The sequence below is a fragment of the Lactuca virosa genome, chromosome 5 (genome assembly GCF_052849685.1).
Source record: "Lactuca virosa cultivar CGN04683 chromosome 5, Lactuca_virosa_CGN04683_v6, whole genome shotgun sequence".
NCBI classification, from domain to species: domain Eukaryota; kingdom Viridiplantae; phylum Streptophyta; class Magnoliopsida; order Asterales; family Asteraceae; genus Lactuca; species Lactuca virosa.
Genome location: NC_136430.1, coordinates 430159833 through 430183150, shown reverse-complemented (window position 1 = coordinate 430183150; position 23318 = coordinate 430159833). Strand labels below are relative to the sequence as shown.

Sequence of the window (23318 nt, the reverse complement as noted above, 5' to 3'; positions counted from 1 at the left end):
GAAAAATGAAGTTGTATGAGAGTGGAATGATGACATTTGTTCAAACAGCTGTAAATAGATGATACCTAGGGATATTAAATACAACCTTCTAAGAGTGCAATGAAAGGAAATGATACATTTGATGCCACTACAAAGCTATAAATACAGCAGATGAAAAAGAAAAGACAAAGTAATACAGATTCAACCTTCTAACAGTACTTGTTAACTTTTTCCAAAAAGAAAGAGGAGCAGAAACACCACAATTTAAAAAAAAAACAAGAGCTGAAATAAAAGAAAAAACATGATGATAAAGAACCTCATAATGAAGAAACATAAAAATCCTAGTTTTCAAATATGAAAAAAGTGTATAAGGAACCTTTGCCTTTCAAAGATGAAAACCCTACATTACAAGATTGTGTCTCTAAACTCTATCATTTGAAACAAACAGAATACAAACAACTTGAAGAAATTTTCAAACTGACTAGACACTCACATGAAGATCAACAATTATGCTTCCAAGGTGTGAAGACCTATCATCTTGTAGAAACAATTAGGTGATTATGGGATATATATATATATATATATATATATATATATATATATATATATATATAAGCATCAGCCATTTAAAAAAGAACTTAATAGTTAGCAGAAACATCACAAAGAGGCCTATCAGTGTTATCGATGGCGATAGCGAGGTCATAGCGACAACCTATCTATAAGCTATGTCGTGATAGCGATCAAATAGCGACGACTATTTCATTTTTAGAGAATACCTATTAAAAAATTTATACTACTATTACTTTCACCTAATTAGCAATTATAACTAATAAATAAGCTAAAAACCCCAAGACTATTAACTCAAATAAGTTCTAAAACATGCATACTACCAAAAAAGACTATTAATCTTTGATTGCAAGAGAAATCGCAGGAAGAAGGAAAGGAGCTGGCAATAGTTGAAGAAGCGGAAGGGAGGCTGGGTCGAGAGAAGAGCGTATGAACCTTCTTTGACTTAGTCAACTAAAAAAACCCTAAAACGGGTCTATAGATACCGTATTAAAAAAAAAAAAAAAAAAATCAAGAACGTCGCTATTGAGCCCATAGCGACCCTTGAACGCCTCGCCTCGCAAAACGCAATAGTGGTCGCTATGCTCGCTATTGATATCACTGGGCCTATGTTATACAAGAATAATGACTAAAAATACAAAAACATCATTAATCATGGCAACTAAGAAATAACTATTACATAATGATCAAAAAGAAAACAGAGAACATTACACATTTGTTCACATAAGACATGAAATAACCAACACATCAAAAGGAAGAGAAGATTAAAAAAAACATAATTTAAACTATCACATAAAGACCATTATAGAAAGGAAGATACTTCAAGAAAGAGCATGATCAATCGAATATAAAAAAACAATTACAAAAAAATTAAAATCAAATGCTTCCAAGATTTTCTTTGTATAAAATGAAGAACATGATGAAAAACGAAAAACCAATAACCAGGAAACTCAAAGGCCCTAATTTTCAAGTAGGAAAGAATCATATAAAGAACCTCTGCCATTCAAAAACCAAAACCCTTTGAAAATTTTAATCAAAGAACAAGACATTTGCTAGAAAAAAAAAGGCATGTGTTAAAGAGACATTTCTTGGGCTAGCTTCCAAATCAACAAATCCAAAATCTTATTCAACAAAAAGAAAATATATTAATATGAGATCAATAAGCCGTTTAATGAAGATTGACTTTACAGAAAGTAGGGTAAGAGCTATATAATAGATAAGATGCACATGAATAAGAATAAAGGGGATAAATAAGAATGGACAAACCAGACTAACTGCAATTGACAACCATGCATCAGCCGACAAAAACTAAATTTCAGTAAGCATATGTGTATTTTCCTCCACTTTAGCAATTGTATAATAAAAAGGTTACCTATGGAAAAAGTCATTAACTTAAGAAATAGATGTCAAATATCTTGCGATTTGACAACAACTGAATCTTTGAATGAAAAAATACAATTGGTGCCAATGTTTTTTTGGCTTAACCTATTAAGTCATTATGTCGAAATTAAGTCAAAAAGTAACAACCATATGCATTAAGTCATTAAGTGCTTAGCGCATTAACTCAAAAAGTAACAGGGGCTATTAAGTATTACCTCAAAACTTTTTAGCAATGGCTGCTATCCAGGCTCTATCTTTATCATTATATGCATAACTAATGCTAGATGCCAACAACACAAACCCTGTAATCTTGTCTTTAAGCACAGGCAAAACCAATAGAGAACGTGTCTCTTCAGGAAGCAAGTCCCAGAGCTCAGAATCTGAATTTTTTTTAGCACATTTGATTACTTTTATCAGCAGAATTACTAGAAATCTTTTGCAAAGAGCAGATTTGCTCAGCGCCTTCAGGGATGTTTGCTTGAATCACCGGAGTAGCACCCTGAATTTGTTTTTCTTTGTAAGTATCAGGTTGACAACAAAGAACCAGAAGAAAATAATAAAAGCTTCACCTTTAGAAACTGCCCAATGTAGGGAAGCATGACGGAGAATGCTGCCAAAGAAAGACCAAGTAACTCGGTTCTCTGAAAAAGCCATACAAATTAAACAAAATCAATAGGAAAGGAAAGGTTAAACGTTTTATAAACGTATATGTAAAGATTTTGAACCAGGACCTCTATGCTTCAAAGAGGATATATATAACTTCTTTCGGATGTTCAAAAATCAAAATCCTGATTCAAATAAATTACTCACAAGCTGGACCGGCGTCACGGTGGTTGAATTCGAACCCAGGAAGTGATTCAAAATCAGAAGAGATCCAAATGTATAGCCAATCCATCTGGGTAAATACGATTCGTCCAATCCAGGAATCCCTAATGTGAAGCGAAGAACAGATAGATTGAGCTGTTGCTGTTGATTTTGAGAATTGTCGGCGCCAGAGCAACTTATTTTGGATGATTTTCTTGTGTTTGTGAGAATATTGAAAGTGTTGAGGGTATTGAATTTGGGGGCAAATTTGGAGAAAATAGTGGAGGGAGTAAGGAACAGGGTACAGCTATGGTTCATTTTGAGGGTAGATTCTGCGTCAACTGTTGTAGACGATGTAAGCGGTAGAGAAGTTGAGATTGGCCAACATTAACAAATAGTTTATCAATCGTAAGAACTAACAACTTACAAGTCCTTTCCTGCTGGGCCTGCTCTGGTTGTGTGCGGTGGCCCAGGCCCGTAGTTTTAAAAGGCCCAAACTTTAGTATAAATATTCGCCTGGTACTTATAGTTTGGACCTCGGATTTGGAGGCAAGAGCGATACATAAAAACTGAAATCCCCAAGGCCTAAATCGTAATATCTATTCTCTTGATGTCGGTTGCTTTCTAAACAACGCATTCATCTCAAGTTTCTCGATTCTGAACTTCTAATCAGGTAATTAATTTTCTCAAATGTTTCTATTACGCCTAACCCTCGTCTTACCATGTATTTTTATTATTATTATTTAAAAATTGTTTTTTTTTTCCAATGAAGTTGATTACTACAACTTGATTGGCTTGGAATCTTAATTCTTTCTAACAGTTGATGGTTATTTTGGATATTTAAACACAACAATGAAACTGGATTGGTTGTTTAATCAATCTTTAACTATGAAGCCGATTTGAATCGTTTCTGGAATAAGGTTTGCTATATAAGATATTTGATGATTATCTTTGGGTTTTCCAGCTTTAACAACTTTGAATCTTGATTGCGTCATATTTATGTGGGATGGTAATTATAGTGATCTTTTCTCCAAGTGTGTCAACTTAAAAAACCTTACCTTACATCATTTTATAATCAACAAGGTATTTGATATCATTACACTCCGTCTTTGTAATCTCGTCCTTAACTATGTCAATTGTTCAAAAACCATCAATGTGATTGCACCTCAACTTGAGAATCTCACAATCAACGATTGCTCAATCCACTACTTGAATGTTTCACAACAACTTTCATCCTTGTGCTACACATCATGGGTGGGGTGTTGTGTACCTTTGTGTTTCTCTAATCATGCCTTTCTTTCTCTAAACAACGTGACTATATGTATGCATGATTCATTTAAAAACACATATACGGAGAATGATGCTCGCACGACTTTTAACATGCTTCAAAAGCTCCATAGTGCCAGATTTTTAACTCTTAGTGCTGAGACTCTTGAGGTATATTCATATTCAAGCTGAACTTGAATTATTTTATGACACTTTCTTTTCTTTTTTATGTATTTATTTCTTTGTCAATATTGTGCAGTGCATTTCCTCGTTTCCAGATTTGTTATCGCACCATTCGTCACCTTTTACCAATTTAATTTGTGCTTGACTATAGACTCCAGCATTATGAAGGATAAGGATGTTGCATACAAAGTTAAAATTGTCTACTCAAGTTAAAAACTTTTTGCTTGACAACTCTCCAACCGCCGTTTTGATCATGAAATAACCCAACAAAGGTACTTCATTTTATATATTACGCATCACACAACTTACAATTCCAAGCGTTATTTAGCTTGACACGTGGTTTACAAAAAATGCCAGACTTAACAAATTTGATATACACCCCTATCTAGCTAGCTGACTACTGAATGGTTATTTAGCTTGATACGTTTATTTTCTTAACATGTATCTCAGGTTCGAAGAAGAAGAAGATGATGGACACACGAAGCTTAAATAGTGGATTTTTGTTTTTCCATTGCAATTTGGCAGGCACCAGGCTCTTTTCTTGTTTTGCTTTTATAACGTTCGGCTGGCATCAAGATTTAAATAATTTGTAATTTATTTAAAAATAGGAATGCTGACATCAAGATTTAAATGATCTGCAATTTAAATAATTTATTGGTTATTTGGATTTAACTGTAGACCGAGTAAATACTACTTTATTCGGTTAATATTTTGGAAGATCAATACCCCTAATTGTCCTGGTTATAGTTACATAGGGCGTGTGTGGCAAAATTAACGGGAAGCATATGTTTAAACCTAAACTAGAAAAGGGGCCATCAGTATGAAGTATCCTAAAATCAGAAAATTACATGTCAGCATGTTAATTGAACACAAATAAGAAGACAATTCTTCGTTGAGGGAAATTTAGAATACAAACACATGCCTAAGAAGTGACTAACATTCATTCATATGGGATCTTGAGTGGTGACATTTCCTCAATCGCCTGTTTGATATAATGTTGCCTGCAAGAAATGAGATGACTAACATTCGTCTTTTGTATATTTACGCAAAATATATACTCAACCACCTTCAATTCATTCTTTCACTATAGTGAAATCCAACCCTATTAAGTCATGGAAATAGAGGACACATGTTATACACAAAACAACACCATAAATAAATAATAACATACCATACCTGATTCAGTACCACATAAGATCATGTCATTGACTGTAAGCATGCTTGTAATCTTGCTCCCTGCTGATAACCTTCCAACTTTATGTTGTGTCCCTCTCAACCAAATCTGTTATTTTATCAACAATACATTACAAAATTACAAATATACCCTTCTTACCATTTTTTTACTAATGTAATATAATCACTCACCTCTAGGTTGCTTGGTGAAGAGGTAGTGTTTGAATATATTAAATCCTCCACAACACTCATTGCCACCACATTTGTTTTTTTCTCTGGCATAATACTTCTCCAATTTGTTGCATTATTTAGGTTATTAGTTATAAAGTTATTAAATTTATTAAATGATCATGTGAATGGTTATATTATTATTATTCAGACCTTAATTCTTGATCCATCAATGCAACTACTTGCACCATATAGCCAATCTTTATGTACTTTCATTATTAATCTTCTTCCCCAAACTCGATATAACTTTTGATGGTGTCAATAACACATGTTGTTAAACACAAAGCGGATAGGATAGTATAAATTTTTATGATAGAATGGATTCTGAATCTAAATAACAGATTACAAAAATGTAAATTAACAACACCTTGAATGGAAGTACAATACCTGTGTATTTTGTTCTTGAAGCATTTGGTCGAGTTTTGGGATAATCCAATCCTCAAACTTACAGTAGCTGTCAATAAATTACCAATACAATTTAGTCCTTTTGAACGTAAGGCAGCAGCAGGTAGAGAAAATTCACCTTTGTATGTGTCTGCAAGACATTTTATAAGATCTTCTTCAATGCCACCTGTTGTTGTCACAATCACATCAACCTGGATTTAATATATTATAACACAAGTCTTTATTTATAAAAAGAATAAAACTCAGTCTGATATGATATGTTTGTTCTCAAGTATGAAAGTTGTAAATTACTAACCATACGAACCAGAAGAAATGAGGTTTGAAGTGAACCCTGGAAAGATTTTGCACTTGACAAACTCTCTGTATGCTAGTTTACTCTAATCTTCACCGCAATCTCATGTTACTTGCTAATCAGAAAGCCTCCAATCTAGCTACAATCATCAAATAGGAGGAACCCATCAAGATCACACAAACATGAAAAACGATATAAGGTAGTAAAGAATTTGAGAACAAAGCACTTAGCTTTCAATGGCATCACATAAATTAGAAGCTTCGAAGCCTGTAGAAATTAGGGATTTGAGAGTCTGTGATAATTAATCCCATTGTTGAAAATTACCCAGGGAACGCCAGACATATGCCGAAACCCTAAATTTGGTGTGCAACGGCCGGCAGAGAGACAAATGTCGGTGGAGACGTGGTCTGAGGGGTAAACGATGCGGTGGTGCGTACCTTAGCAGGAGGTCCGTTTGTACGTTGGTGGTTTGTTGCCGGCCTTTTCGGCTTGATCTTTTCAGTTCCATCTTCTTCACAGCAATCCACCTCCGATTCTGAAGCACATTCACCTGCTCTTATCTCTTTTATCTCTGACCAGGAAAAGCAGTAGCAAATTCTTAGGGCTTCTTTTGTGGAGACTCGATTTCTCCAGTGGGTAGAAGACTACGACGGGGGTCACAGGAGAAGTCGACGCCGACGATTCACACTGAAAGAGGGAACACGGGTCCTATCACTCTTAGCCAGAGCCATCTTGTTGTGAGCGACGGAGAAGGAAGCAGTTGCGATGGTATGGTGACCGGCATAAGAAGGTACGGGCGACGGTGGTAGCATAAGAGAGAAGATAAAGAGTGGTGGTCGATTGCAGGATTTAGGGGGTGTTTCGGGCAAAAGTCCTTTTTGGCAAAAAAGGTACGAAAAGTCAGGATCAAAAAGTTATCAAAAATCCAAAAGCTGGAAAAGTTGCTTTTAAAATGCTTTTTCAACCATCTTTTGCATTTTATTTTTTCTAAAAATAACTTTTAACCTCTCAAAAGATAAGTCAAACACCCTCTTAAAATTGGAGAGCGAGGAACAGCCTGATTGTCGGTAGAGCGCCATTAAAGTAGATCGAATGAAGATGACGGTGAACAAAAATCGATGTTGGCTCAAAACCGGCTGATTTTATTGTATATATAATAAATTCACATTTGAAATAAAACCCTAAATTATTATAATTTAGAAATCTTCCATAACTCTATCCTATTACAAAAATTAAAGTCATATGCAATGGACGTGTTTGGTAAAAGTAGTTGTTAGCTGGAAGCGGGTAGCGGTTAGCTGGTAGCGGGTAGCGTGTAGCAGGTAGCTGGTAGCGGGAAACTGTAACTTTTATTTGTTATATGAATGTTTGGCAAAAGTAGCTGGAAGCTTTTGAAATATATAAAATTACATAAAATGACAATTGATTAAAAATAAATAAATATATAAATATATTTTTAAGGGTAATTATGGAAATCGATTTCAAAAGCTCAGTAGCGTTTTGTTAAAAGCTACATGAAGTAGCTTTTAGAATTCGAGCGTTTTGTTTAAACTAAAAGCTAAACGCTCGTACCGCCAAACAAAGATTTTTGTTTAAACTAGAGCGTTTTGTTAAAAGCTAAAAGCTAGAAGCTCCCAAACGCTTCCAAAAGCTCCGTGCCAAACACGCCCAATGTCTTGAGTATGGGTTGAAAATTAAACTGGGTTCTCCAAGAAACCTCACGATAAATTATAAAAACAAAACAAACATCCACCGCCTTCTTGAACATGGAGGTTTTTTTGTGCAAGTCTAACTAAATGGTGTCACCATTAAACCCAAGAAAACATTTACTCAATAACAAAAACTAAAAATATTATATAAAATGTTTTCTCACTATTCCACGGTACATTAAAAGAACAAAAAAACATATCATCTTCAACGTTGAACCCTAGTTTACGATCACTTCCAAAAACATCATATCTCTAGCTTCAAATGACCTTTTCCTTTCTTTTCCCAACTGTTGAACTCTCTCCAGTGTTGATGTTCTCACCAGCAGCAACTGATCCACCAAGTTGTATTGGTGCATTCTTCATGACGTTGTTGAGTAACATGAGCATGGCATGTTTATCTAGGTTATTTTGGTAACGGAAAACCCACAACTGGATCATCATCTTCTCTTTAACAGAGCGATCAATCAAAACCTGCTTCCATTGAGTTTTGAGGCATGACGCACCTCTTCAGGTCGCCTAAAACCAAATCAACTTTGTAGGCAGGGGCGTAGCTACAGTATGTGAAGGTGGGTCCTAGGACCTACCTTTTTTCTTTTTTAATACAACAATTCTATATAAAAAAACATAAAGAACTACTTTATTTTTGACAAAAGACCTACATTTTCATATTTTTTTCCATTTCATTTATATAAGGAACCACGTTATTTTGTTTCTAGATTCGCCATTGTTTGTAGGCGTTTACTTTGAGTCCACCAACATACAAATCAACTTTTTCATCCTGCAACACCAAAAGGTTCAAAATCTTTTTCTGTTTGATCATGAAGAGAGGCATCAGCAGAGTGTTTCTTCGTGGAGTTTCATCACTCTTGGAGAGTTCTTTCTCTGGGGTAAGCTCAATGAATCACTCTCATGAAATCTTGAACGACAAGTGGGTAACATTCAGGGTTTTGGAAGTCTTCTGCCACATCAACAAGTGCTAGCCATTTCTTGATTCGCTTTATCTCATCAACTTTTTCCTCCACTGTCAGTTGACGGAATTGCTTGTCATCTCCACCAGCCATTCTTGATGTGATGTGAAGTTTGTGTGTGTGCGCGAGTTCTTGTTTTTGAATATTGCTTTTTTACGGATATATCAGCGAAGAACAATATTTAAAAATAGACCTAGGCTACGACGTATTGTAAATTGTGCATCTCAACTTGTACAACAGTTTCCACGTTGGTTACTGCAAATAAAAAACATATATATTTACACAAAATACCCTAATATATATGTGTTAAAGTTCTATTTTTCAACTTTTAATTTTTAAATAGATTGTTTTTGTCAAAATAATGATCTCAAAGTTTTTGATATATGTTGTAAAAACTTGTGCTGTATATAAACGTTATTACATAATTACATTCTATAGATGTTTGTCTCCTTCTAGATGGAAGAAGCATCATGCATGTATGAGTTGAACAAAATTTATAAAACCATTAATCTTTTCAAACACTATCAAATTATATCTTTCTCATTTTTTAACGTTATATTTCTACAAAAAAATATTTAACGACTATATATATTTGTAGTTTTGTATTGCATATCCGAATATTTGGTTACATTAAAAGAAACTCATAAATTACATACATACGATCTAAATATACCAATTAAGCAAACTTATAAATAAACACATAGTCATCCACATCACATCGGTTAAATTTAAGTTTTAAAATTGCTTTAAAAATGTTGCCAAAACTGCAAAAGTATTATTTAGATTGATTAATCTCTCTGCATATTGTTCATTTGAATGTGTCATTCCTCTTGCTGCACTCTATAGTTAACTAGTTAAGCAAATCAAGTTGTTAAATGGTGAAGGATGAGTAATGTATGATCATCTTTGTTGTTGTAAGCAAAGAAACTAATCACACATTTTAGGGGGAAAGGAAGGGAGGTAGGGACAAACGACTTTTAATTAATTGCAATGATTTCAAACTGGGACTAGTCTATTTGGTTAATAAGATGGTCCGGGTTTCAATCACATATATATGAGAAAATATTATTATTTTCGGTTCAAAGAAAAATCAACCATATTTATTACATTCATTAATCTAGTTTATCCAACGTGTTATATTTTTGCCTAAAAAATAAATATACTACTGTTTTACGAAGAAAATATTATCTACAAATGTACATAACATATCTAAATAGGGTACACGAGATAAGTTTATGGGAAATATGACATGCGAGATAACCTTTTGGAACTAAATAGTAGGACATGTTTTCGGGTTAATAAGATGGTCCGGGTTTCAATCACAGATATATGAGAAAATATTATTATTTTCGGTTCAAACAAAAATCAACCACATTTATTACATTCATTAATCTAGTTTATCTGACGTGTTATATTTTTGCCTAAAAAATAAATATACTACTGTTTTACGAAGAAAATATTATCTACAAATGTACATAACATATCTAAATAGGGTACACGAGATAAGTTTATGGGAAATATGACATGCGAGATAACCTTTTGGAACTAAATAGTAGGACATGTTTTTGTTTTTAATTTTTTTTTAAATTTTTTTATGTCGTTAGACTTCACAATTTAACGAAGTAAATTCACAACTTAATATAAGCCGGATTTTTACAAAAATAATTTTTTAATTTTTTAAATCCTCTATTGTAATAAAACAGTACAATTATGTCACGTAGCATTTGCTAAGCCCCTCCCAAGCTACTTTTCCCGCTCAAATTTTCCAACTGAAGTTCCGATAATGCCCTTTGTGCCTCTTAATACCCCATCCGCCTTCATTCTCGCTCTTCATTGGAAACAATTAAGAGTCTCCGACTTTTGTGTAATAAATCAGCACCCAAATCACGGAGATTGTTGAAGATAGTCGTTTCCAAAATTATTTATCAATTTCTTTATTTATACGATTATAGTTATATACCCATTCATTTTAACCCTAATTTTTTTGTTAGAAATTGAGCAGAGTCGCGAATCAATATCTTAATTGATTACAAACTAGAGATCCCATTCAGTCGGCAATCGTATTGCCGCCGTCGCTCCCATACCCTGAGAGATTTAACAGGTGTAATTTTTTTATTTTCAGTCGGGTTTGTGGTTCAAGGCATCTCATCTACGTCTTTACTATAAAGATTTCATTCTATGATGTAGTGTGTATCTCTTTGCTGGAAGTTAAAAAAGGTAAGAGAAACGTTCGATTCGACCTAAATAGATGCAATACTATGTAAACTTAGGTCATGATGGTACCAATGGTGTTCCAGTGATCCCGCATCTGCAAAGGAGATGTAGATCTGTATGGGGTTGTGCTTCAAAATACTTGCACTAGGTCATATATGGTGTTTCATAACAGTCAGTTGAATTTTTTTGCTTCAGGTATATATCAATTATAAGCAATCATTTGGGTTATTCTACATATAATCACACTTTCTTTTATTTTTCAACCAGAGATGTTGTAAAATGTGAAAGTTTATAAGGGGAAAAAAGCTTCATTATTCCCTATAAATTCAGATTTGAGGTTTGAATTCTCATTGTCTGAGTGGGTAGACGGGTTGATGGGGGTATGAGGAAATATTGGTTTGCCCTGATGCACTTCATATGAGGTAACCATCATATTGTTCTCCCTGTTTTTACTAATTTCAAATGGAGTATGAAAGGAGATTTGGTGTTCTTATGCTTTTGTGTATGTATCTAATCTTGGATGAAGCTCCCTGTTTTTCTTCGGTTATGGTCCACCAATAACCTAAATCGAAGGCTACTATGAAGAAAACTGGTAGGCGTTATGGTTTTATTTATTTATTTTTATATATTTGCTAGAGGTTTCACATGGTTAGATGTTTTTATGAAGAAAACTGGTAGGTGTTATGGTTTTATTTATTTATTCTATATATTTGCTAAAGGCTTCACATGGTTAGATGTGTTGGACTTTTCTCCGGTAATTATGTTTTTGTGTTCTTGGTTTCACATAAATAGCCTTTGTTTCAAATTTAGTTTTTTTATTATTATTTCTATGTCAAAATGAAACCATATAATTTGGTTTGTTCATATGTTTATATCATATTTACGAAATTCTTGTGACTAAATGTGTATATACAGGGTAATTTGCTTGGTTTGGGTGATAGAATTAAGCTATAATTGTAAGGAAGAAATGGGTTCAAGAGGTCGAGAGATAATAATTGCTAATTATGCTTGTATCAGGTATAGTTGTGAGCCCATTTTCACCCATGACAGTCTCAATGCTCTACCTTACTCACTCTTTCAATGTTTTAAGAATCTATCGGTTGCATCATTCTACACCAAAGACTCCATTACCTACGGTGCACCTTATTTCTCCTATCTTACCTCTTTGACTCCACCATGAATAACCAACAACTATTATATCAGATAGACAACTATTAGAGAAAAAACTTTCCTTCTTGACCTACTTTTGTTTGCTACAAATGGAATTTGTGTGTGTTTCTATGTCATTTTCTTAGTTTAACACCAGGCATGGAGTTTTATTCACTCCAGGGGCAACTTTGGCATTTTATTTTTTTATTTTTTTGTTGTTATATATACAGGGGTAAAAATTAGGTATCCTTTGTAAATTTTTACAAATTAGTTGATGGATCTGCATGTTTGTTTTTATACTTTCATGTACTTTTTTTTTTTTTGCAAAAAGTTCAACAGATGTGTAATCCCTTGAGGATTTTTGGTATCCAGAAAAAAGAAAGATAATTTGGGGTTTGGATAGAAAAAACGATTTTTACTCTTATTTTTGAAGATTATTAATCCCCAAAAAGCTAATTCAATAGTTGATTGATAGGATCGGTTACAAGGGTGTTTTCCATAATGACACTGATCAACATCACTTGGGAGATTAAAAAGGGAGCCATAATGTACTGCGAAGCAGGTTATCATATATATATATATATATATATATATATATATATATATATATATATATATATATATATTACATTTTATGTTCAAAGATTCATTAGAGTATTCACTTTATTTTGCAGAAGAGTAAATATACAGTTCCATCTTAGATGAGAAATCATGCAAGGAGTAGAAATGATTCTATAAAACAGATACCTGGAGAACCTATATACGTACTGCACTCAGAAAAGTTATGTAAATAAAATCTCCCATAAATTGCAACTTTTTTCCCAACCCAAAAAGATGGAACACAATTTTTAGTTCACTAAATATTGATCAAGCATCTGTTGTGAGTGTAGGCTATCAAAGTAAATGTTGGGGGAGGAGGTGTTGGGTAAAAGATCAATTATGAGTGTTATTGCTTATACTATTCTTCTTTTTGAAGATTTATTATTTTATTTCCTAATAAGCTCTATTTTTATACTATGGATAGTTAACTATGCATCTTCGAATTATGCAAGTCTCAATAGTTGTCATTGTTTCTGATTACAAGCTTTTGAATCATATGTTTATATTTGATATTGGTAATGGATTATCATGGAGATCATTTTCATTTTTTACTTTTATTCCTGTAATTCATCTACAAATGAGCCTTCTGATGTTAAATACTTATGGTAGTTTTTCCACGTTAAACTATTCTTTTTAGTTTGGGGGTGGGGCAGAAGATGCATTCTATGAAGATTCAATAAATTTTTGTTGATTACTTGAAGTGGAATTTGGGTTTTTACACCATATGTTCAAGTATCATTTTAAGGTGATCTTGGTTTGCTTCCCAAGGTTGTGGATCAGATTGCCCAAGGGTAAAAAGGTAATTGGATTCATTTTGTGGTTTTATTATGATGTTTGAAGATTAAACAAAAAGCATTGATTAGAGGTAGGGGTATGGGTAAGTAAACTGTTAAGATGTTATATGATCACAAATGACTAGATTGCCCCTAACTTTTTCATCCTCTGCTCACGCATTCAAAATTAGTTGCTGTAAATTTGGATGATGCAAGTTAAAAGTATAAAAACAGTTTTTGTTATGATGTTTTTGTCTTAAATGGTCAAGAAAGATATGACATCAGATTCCATGGGTTTTAAACAATATGGAGTCGAAAAATGATCTATTTATTAAAGATTTTCACATCTGTCACTTTATCAAAGCCTTTCATGTGTGTTATTTAAGAAAGTTCACGGGAGATGTGTCCGACATAATTTCAATTTCTGAGTTAAGGTTGCATGAAAACAAGAGGTTGATCGAAGAACCTGAGGCAATCGTTAACCGTAAGACTAAGAAGTTGCGACGCAAGATGGTTGATTTAGTGCTTGTGCGTTGAAAACATACGAATAGGCCAAATCTCACCTGGGAAATGGAGAGTGACATGATGAGTTGCTACCCGCAGTTGTTTGTTGATGTGTGATTCCGGGGACGGAATCATCCTAAGGGGGAGAGAATTGTAACGCCCGTGTTTCTAGGCTAGGCATTAATATTGATGTGATAGTCTAGGTTAACCTTCGTAACTCATTTTGAAGAAATGAAAAGGAATTATGTGAATTATGTGTTTTATGCTTAATTACTAGGATTTAATTAATTAAAAATAAAAATGAGCGTAAAAAATAAATATTAGATAAAGTCTATATCTATTAAGAAATTTGTAGTGGTCGTGACAAGGATTACGGATATATAAAGAATACCGAAATCCGAGTTATAACGAAGAAGTTATGACATGTCGAAGTTTCACGACAAAACCGGCACGGTGCCGAATGACGTAAAAGTGAGTTTTTGATAAACTACTTTTTAGCCTTAGTGATCTAAACGAAATTCGTAGTGTTCGTTAAACCGAGAGTAGGTATAAAAAGAACGCCCAAATCTGACTTCGTATGAGGAAGTTATGATTTTTCTAAGTTTCAGCTTAGGAGTAGACAGCTAAAAACTCGAATTTTAGATCGAGTGATTTTTAGCCGATACAACCTAAATGAGAATCGAAGGTCTCGTCAATAGTAGTACAACGGTAAAAAGACAGACGAAAACGGACGTCGGATAAAGAAGTTATGAAATTTTAACGGATTTCCTATCACGGTCTGTTAAAAATAATAATATAAAAATTAAATTCAAAATTAGCTGACGAAGTCTAAATGAAAGTTGTAGAGCGTAATTTTACCTACGCGTGCATATAAAGAACGTCAAAAACGAAGCTCGTATGCGAAAGTTATGGATTTTAGAAGTTTTAGCACAAAAATCGAGAAAATTCGCATAGTCATGCTCCGGCCACGTCATCTTCGCTCTATGCGCGCCGCGTGTCCGAAATTTGCTGAGTCATCCGAAGCCGTGGCGCATCCAAGGAGTGACGCGTGTGCAGCCTCGTCCGAGCCTCACACCACCTGCCGCGTGTCTGACCTTCGCACCACCTGTCTCCCTTCCCTCTTGCTTCGGATCCGAACCTCGGACCTAGACTTCGGTCCAATCAGAGGTCAGCAGCTAGACCCTCGCACGTGCGACCCATGTGCCTCCTCTTCGGATCTGCTGCCACCTGGAGGCCTCTCAGCCGTCCGATCAGAAGCCTCGCCCTATAAATAGAAGGATGCGAGACCTCCCGGGGATAATTTGGAAACTTGTCATTTTTAACCCCTCTTTCAATATTTCTTTCATTCCAACTTCCCCCAAAGCCCCGGTATCATACCAAACACTCGAAACACGTACCGAAGTGCCCGAGAAACCTGAGAAATTTATCTTTTCGGTTTTGAAGTCGACCCTCGCAGAGCCCGGTTTCTGAATAAAACTCTCGGTTTTATTAGAAACGATTGTTTTAGGAAACGATGTGCTGCCCGATTATCAGTAAATCAAGTGAGTGTGTAGTTACTTTCACCTTACACATAGATATAAAGTATTTTCCTTAAAATACGTGCTATGTATAATTATATTAATTGTTTATTTGAGGTGACTGTTGAATAAATGTTTTATACAAGTTTTAAACTGTATATATATTTTATCTACAAATATGTTGGGTAAAACATGGGTAGACGAAATAGTCGATGGGTGTTAAAATGATGAGAGGCCTCGATGTTGTTGTTGTTGTTGTTGTAGTCGTCTAGCGGAGTATAGATGACGACCACGGACCTTTCTAGACAGTCCAGTGGAACACTAGCAGGTTCGCAACTTGTAGGTGTTGGTGAACTATATGTTCATTGGTGTACTCCATCCCCCTCATAGTTGCCTTTAGGACATGTATGGCTGAGGAGTCCCCTTAGCAGTAGTGTCCATCCCGATGATATTCCTTAGGCTAGGTCCCTTGTGATAGGTGTTTAGGGACGTAAAGTGAGGATAACGGGAATGGGTAATCAGGGTTATTGTTGATTGATGAACTTAATAAGTTTATTATTATTGTGGGTTGAAAACCCTATATGCTCACCAGGCTCCCAATCCTGACCCACTCAGTTTTTTATATTACAGGTAGTGGACCCCGAGCATAGTCGGATGATGATGAGAGATTTTTGGATTATAGGCCAGTAGTTGTAAATAATTGTTGTAAGGCTTATAATGTCTTGTTTATGCTTTTGATCTGTATCGGAACATGACATCCCGAGGTTTTGATATAAAAGGAAAATATATACTTTCTTAAGGAAAGGTTTTGATAAATTTTTATCATGTTTTGTTTTGGGGACCAATTCCGCAGCATCTTTTAAAAGGATTTCTCTGACTTTATTTTAAAAGCATAAATTAAATCGGTCTTTTCTGGCTGAGAAATTAGGGGATGTCACAAGAAGTGGGTCACATTGTTTTTCTCTTGCTTTCGGACATGCATCGAGAAAAAGGAGAGGGGCTGAATTGAACATATGAAGGAACATGTTGTGTTCTAAACAGGGGTATTATTCTAAACATCCATTTTTTTTTACTTAACTTGTGAACATAAGTTTATTTTCTTATATCCACTTTTTTCTTTCGAACTCGGGAACACGAAATGTAATTTTTTTTCTTTATATTTTCCTTCCTTTTCTTTTATTTCCTTTAGTAAACTCGAGAACCAGGCGCTAAAGCATGCTATTCATAAGGTTAATGAAAATTAATATATTATATAATTATATATAACAAATACAATAAATGATTTATTTTATTTTATTTTTTGAATTTACTCGATATTGACATAGTTCGTCATGGAAACTTTGAAACTCATCAATTATTGAAACTCATCAATCAATTATCATTTGTCAACTCATCAATCAATTATCATTTGTTTAAATAAAATATTAAATAATTCAATAATAACTATATAACATTTTAATACACATTTGTATCCAATAAAATATTTTAATTTAGCGGGTTAAGAAAAATTTCTATCAAATCCCAAATTTCAACGACCAAAAACCATTTATAAATAAACATTTTATTTCATTTAAGTTCTGCTCAACAAAACAAGAATTAAAAATATTAATAAGTTTTAAGATTTAATATGGTGCTTTCTTTATAAGCAAAATCTTAATCTTAACTTTGGAAAGGTTTTATAATATTTAACCGTTAGAAGTTGAAAGGGTTGGCTTAGTATTCCCGCTATTAATACGTTCTTCTTCAGGTGTCCCCCTCCCAACATCTTAATCAAATCTCGCTATAGGGTACGTACATGAACGCTTACTTTTCCTTAGGGCAATAGGAACATCAAGATCAGGTTCCCGTGTATCGGAAGGTGATGAATCGCTCATAGCAGGAGTCTCATCAGTACTTGGATCTGCAGAAGAAGATGGTATTGGATCGGGATTTGATGTAGGTCATTGGCGTCTATATACGTGAATAATTGGTGGCTTAATATGCTCTTCACGTTGTGTGGAGTTACATGGGCTAGGAGACTCAGGAGCAGGTATGGTATATACCAACAGATCATCAGACACACTTGGGTTGGAACGATTGGTCATAGGAAAGAAGGGTATATTTTCATGAAATGTAACATCTCGAGATACAATGTACCGATTGAGTGTAGGAGAGAAACACTTGTAGCCTTTCTGAAGTCTAGAGTAACCAAGGAAGACACATTTCAAGGACTTCGGATCCAACTTGGTTAGGTGTGGTCGGGTATCACGAACAAAACACGTACTCCCAAAGATCTTTGGTTCGACAGGAAACAATGACTTTGTAGGAAATAGAACCGAGAGTGGACTCATACCATCCAAGACAACAGAAGACATTCTATTAATGAGAAAACAAGCAGTAGAAAGCGCATCAGCCCAATAAGTTTTAGGAACAGACATGTGAAATAGAAGAGCCCGAGCCACCTCTAAAAGATGACGATTTTTCCGTTCTGCGACCCCATTTTGGGCTGGTGTGTCAACACAGGAAGACTCATGAAGAATACCATTTTGAAGCATGTAAGACTGAAATGTTTGAGACAAATATTCTTTTGCGTTATCACTACGAAGGGTTTGGATGGCGGTTTTAAATTGTGTTTTAATCTCAGCATAGAATGAACAAAAATGTGTAAACACTTCAGATCGATTTTTCATAAAATAAAGCCAGGTAGTATGTGAATAATCATCAACAAACGTAACAAAATATTTAAACCCAAGTTTTGAAGTAACAGGGCATGGTCCCCAAACATCAGAATGGACTAACTCAAATGGGGATGAAACCCGCTTATTGACTTTTGGACTTTAATGAATATGTTGGTGTTTAGCAAACTGACAAGACTCACACTGTAAAGACGTTAAATAAGAAAACTCAGGACACAACTTCTTTAGATTCTGCAGAGACGGATGACCTAATCGACAATGAACTTCAAATGGGGATGAAGTGGATGACGCCAAAGAGTAAGGTGTTGGATGTTCGAATATGTATAGGCCATCAGATTCCCGTCCTCTACCAATAATCTTCTTCGTCGACAGATCCTGAAAGACACAATAATCAGGAAAGAATGAGACACAACACTTTAAGGCATGGGTAATTTTGCTAACTGATAACAGATTGAACGAGAAATTTGGTAGACTCAATACAGAGGATAGGGAAACAGATGGCGTAAGTTCAATAGTGCCAGAACCAAGAACATGTGGGGTAGACCCATCAGCGATCGTGACATGAGATGAAGATGTGTGTTTATCAAGACTAGAGAAGAGGGTGGGATTACCTGTCATGTGATCTGAGGCACCTGAATCGATTACCCATTTTGAGGCAGAAGATAATAGGCATGTATTAGGGTTACCTTTTTCAGCAAATGCAGCAGTTGGACCAGTGGAGTTCTCAATCTTTAAAAGGCGTGCATATTCTTCTGCGGGTATGGTAATAGTGTTGTCTGATGCAGAAGCAACATGTGCTGATGAGCTTTTCTGATTTCTAGACAAGAGCTTCTTACAAGTGCGTTTGGTGTGACCAAAATCATGACAATAATAACACTCAATGTCATCAGAAGTTGAGATAGCAACCCGTGATTCTGTAGTTCGGTCACTATGACCACCTCTAGAACCCCCTCTGTGACCCCCACGAGATCCTCCTCGGGAGCCACCATGAAATCCTCCTCGACTAACCAAAGCACTATTATGATCAGAAGGTTGTGGAGACTGAATATTCTCATTTCGAAGAACACGAGCAAATGTTTCTTGAAGGGAAGGAATGGCGGATTCATTCAAAAACTGAGATCTGATAGAGTCGAATTCTGGTCGCAAACCAGTCAAGAAACTGATTACAGCCACTTGTTCTCTCTGAGTCTGCATAGCTTGGACATCAGCACTCAAGGGAAGAAGGGAGTTGAGCTCCTTATATACTTTCTTAAATTCCATGACATAAGTGGTGAGTGATAGATCTTGTTGTTCCTCACGATGAAAGGACTTACAAACACTATAGATTCGTGAGATGTTGCTTTGTCCAGAATATAAGAAGTTAAGATAGTTCATAAGTTCTTTCACATATTCACAGTGACTAACCAGAGAAGAGACAGAAGGCTCGATAGTATTGACAATCTGCAAATACAAACGAGCATCACTTTGTAGCCACAAATCAGAACCATCACCTTTGGGGGGATCAGATGTGAGATGAGAAGCCATTCCCATGCTTCGGAGGTAGATCCGAATAGTTTTGTTCCACTCAAAGAAATTGGAGCCATTAAGTTTGTTGTCGGTGAGTCTAGCAATTACCGGAAGCAACTCACGTACTCGTGGACCACTGCTGCTAGATGATTTGTCTCCTCCGGACATCTTTACGAACTAGAAACAAATAAGAAAAGAGAACGGCACTCACAGGATGCCCTAATCAGAAAACGGTGCACTCACAAGGTGCTGGAACACTGATGAACAGTACCGATGAACAGTACCAGAATTGTGCTCGATGAACAGTACTTCGTGAACAGTAATCTCTCAATGCAAAAAACCCTCCAACCCTAAACCTCTCTCTGATACCATGTAAACTAGAAAATAGATTTAGGGTAAAAATAACCTTGTTAATTGTACACTTATTACAAGAAGATGTCAGGGTATATAAAGAGGCAGGATCCCTAGACATATGAAACCCTACGGGCCCATGGGCTAAAACTAGGTTAATGCATATGTACAATATTTACATTCCAATAACATTAATGCAAAGATTGAATGATGCCAAAAGAAATCATATTGTTGTACTTCAATCACAAATTCAAGAAGTAAGTCCCAACCCCCAACCATTGCAATTTGTAGTATAAAATTTGTAAGGTTGATTTATAAGTAAAATAGGGACTAAAAATTAAAAAAAGAAAAACTGCACTTGCAGTTTTTGGTTTTTTAGATATACAACAATGCCCATGAATTTAGTGGTTGTTATGGCCCTTTCTTGATGCTTTTTGTTATGATCTCACATCGGCCGAAAGTACTATAAGTTGGTGGCTTATAAGTCTAGGTGTCCCCTCCTCCTACAAGCTGGCTTTTGGGAGTGAGTTCTACACTTGGGCTTATGGCATGATGCGGGCCTAGTATGGGATGGGTCCGTATCAATTTTATTGTATTTAAGTTTAATAACTATAACATATAGTAATGGGCAGATGAGTATTTATCCAAAATAGTTGCTAAATAAGGCATTTTAACCATTTAAGCAAGATCAGTTTAACATACATTTTGATAATTTTCTTTGTCTTTGTCTAAATTCTTATTCATTCGATTTAAATCTTTAAGCCTTACATTCATCATTCTTTCCCATCTATAAATGTATCGTTTAGTATTTCACTTTATTTTAAGTGTAAATTCTTATTCATTCGATATAAATTTATCGTTTAGTATTTCACTTTATTTTAAGTGTAAAGTACATTGCTATTTCTCTCAATCTACCCCTGTTTGATCATCTCAAGACTGTTTTCAAGCAAGTTTCATAGAGTTTTGTTTGGAATCATAAGTACATTGATATTATTATATAATATGATGATGTGATATGGTGGTATACATTTACTTTTCAGTTCAAATGAATAAATGAGGGATTTTTACTTTACTGATTGATTGATTGATCTGGTTTTTGCTATGTAGTTATGGTATTGAAGGGCTGGTGTGCATCACAATGAAAGGTGAGAATGGGGCTATCTTTTTATATAGTATAAACAACAACATAAACACATACAGATACAAAGATATCAAAAGGAAAGTGTTACATTTTTTTATATTAGCATTTGAAGTCTCAAGCAACTTTGTCTTGGAGAAATTTATGCCATTTTAAGGTATTCTTTTCTCATAATATTGTTCTCAGAGCTGAGTTTACTTCTACAATGATAAAAATGAAAATGTTTGACTAATTTTCTTCTGTCTTCCTTTACCTTGAATAGGAGGATATCTGGAAGCAACTTTTGTTTCTTCTTGGTCATTCAACCTTCAATTGAATATTTACTCATTACTTCTACTACTCGACTCTTAATTTTTTTTAATGATTTCTATTATTAATTTCTACTTTGAATTGGAAGTTTTAATTGATAGAGTGAGATTAGCATATGATAGAGGTTATGGAAAAGATTGCATCTATCTAAAAATTTGTTTAGTGGTTGGAATGTTGTGTTAAGTTAATTTTTAATGAACAACTAATAATTAATCTTCACTTAACCTTGGGATTGTTGTCTGTGGGAGTAGTTGTTGAGCTCCAGATTCTTCATAGAAAAAGAAGAAGGTAGAATTTATGGACTTTTAATATTCTGATTTTAAAATTTCAGGGGTTCTAGTTATAGTCAGTTTGATTGGTTCTCACATGGCCTGGGTGGTATGAAGGTAATTCTTGATATCTCTCTCTCTCAACACAATGACACATGAAATAGAAATAGAAATGGGAATGAAATTGCTTATTCTATTTGTGTGTGATGTCTTATTTAATGATGGAATTGAAGCTTTATGGGTATCATATAGGAAGATGTTAATTTATTTATGCATTCTGAATATTCCTTAGTTAGGTTGTCAAGTGTGGTCTCTAGCAGGACTACACATTTACATAAATCAATGCTATAACTTTTAACATGTTTGTTAAATATATATATATATATATATATATATATATATATATATATTAAAAAGTTGTCTAGCATTTACTTTCTTACAGGGATAGAAGATATGTAGGTGTTGTGTTTGTCCATTGTGATAATGACCAGGTTTCTGAGTGTGTTTAGATGGTTTTGTTTCTGAATGTGAAATCTATTTTTGTGTATGTGATACATTATTTTTTATTAAATCTGCCCTAATGTTTATTACGTTTCTTATTTCTCTTCCATTACTTTGCATTTACTAATAAAATAGCTTTGGTCAAAATCTTTGATCTAGTCATGGCATGAATGTGTTAGGTTTACCATTTTTGTTTACTCGATTTTATCTTATTGGAATATTGGCTAACAACAACATTGCCATCATCATCACCATGGGTTGTTATTAGAGGCTCACATTATGATCTGCCACATTTATGTATTTCTACCTTCTTCAGTTATTATCATCATCTAACAATTCCTTTGTTTGTGGCTATTTGATAGAATAACTAATTGGAGAAGTTGAGAGCACCTACTAATCTAGAGAAAAGCTAAATTACTCACCATTATATTATACGATGCCATTGCCAAGGTAAGAAGCCAATCTATACTTTGCTGATTACTTAATAATATAAAATCTCATTCAGAAATTCTACTTTTTATCTTCTTCTTCTTTTTTTTTCTTATAAAGAGCAGGTGAAGTTTTTTTACCTATTAAAAAATTGTACTTTGGAATTTGAAACTTGTTTGATTTCGGTTACCGGTTATAGCCATCACACTTTCCATTATTTTTTCCTATTAAGACATTGTAATTTTGATTTCCCATAAGGCATTATAGTTTGAAAATCCTACCTACTAGAACATTTTACTTTTATTATTTTTCTTATTAAAACAGAGCAAACTTGTTTGGTTTTGGTTACTAATTATAACATATACTCCCCACTCTTTTTTTCCTATTAAGACTTTGTAATTTAAGTTTAGATGTTGTAGTTTGAATATC

General features: G+C 34.4%; 1 protein-coding gene, 1 long non-coding RNA gene and 1 pseudogene across 22 annotated transcripts; 1 reads left to right on the top strand and 2 right to left on the bottom strand.

Annotated features, from left to right (window-relative positions):
- Nucleotides 1-1921: 1921 nt before the first annotated feature.
- LOC145113119 (protein COFACTOR ASSEMBLY OF COMPLEX C SUBUNIT B CCB2, chloroplastic pseudogene) lies at nucleotides 1922-3107 on the bottom strand (annotated as a pseudogene). The gene is made up of 3 exons (XR_013710733.1): nucleotides 2737-3107; nucleotides 2496-2567; nucleotides 1922-2425 (listed from the first exon to the last, which is right to left on the bottom strand). The product of XR_013710733.1 is annotated as a protein COFACTOR ASSEMBLY OF COMPLEX C SUBUNIT B CCB2, chloroplastic pseudogene (transcript).
- A 318-nt stretch (nucleotides 3108-3425) lies between these two features.
- Nucleotides 3426-4772, top strand: LOC145113118 (uncharacterized). Its single transcript, XR_013710732.1, has 3 exons — nucleotides 3426-4167; nucleotides 4256-4451; nucleotides 4630-4772. It is a non-coding gene; the product is annotated as an uncharacterized LOC145113118 (long non-coding RNA).
- On the bottom strand, nucleotides 4465-7180 carry LOC145113117 (uncharacterized). 20 transcript variants are annotated; one of them, XM_079049244.1, is made up of 8 exons: nucleotides 6281-7180; nucleotides 6104-6151; nucleotides 5968-6034; nucleotides 5734-5826; nucleotides 5545-5627; nucleotides 5356-5461; nucleotides 5118-5180; nucleotides 4465-4744 (listed from the first exon to the last, which is right to left on the bottom strand). In XM_079049244.1, the coding sequence occupies exons 5-8, from the start codon at nucleotides 5602-5604 to the stop codon at nucleotides 4665-4667; spliced, it is 309 nt and encodes a 102-aa protein (XP_078905370.1). In that variant the 5' UTR covers nucleotides 5605-5627; nucleotides 5734-5826; nucleotides 5968-6034; nucleotides 6104-6151; nucleotides 6281-7180; the 3' UTR covers nucleotides 4465-4664. The 20 variants fall into 20 exon arrangements, 15 of the variants coding, with proteins under 15 accessions (XP_078905370.1, XP_078905371.1, XP_078905366.1 ...); XM_079049232.1 differs by lacking the exon at nucleotides 5734-5826 and having other exon boundaries at nucleotides 4470-4744; nucleotides 5545-5638; nucleotides 6104-6176; nucleotides 6281-6544; nucleotides 6715-7180; XM_079049235.1 differs by having other exon boundaries at nucleotides 4470-4744; nucleotides 5545-5638; nucleotides 6104-6176; nucleotides 6281-7179.
- Nucleotides 7181-23318: the final 16138 nt, after the last annotated feature.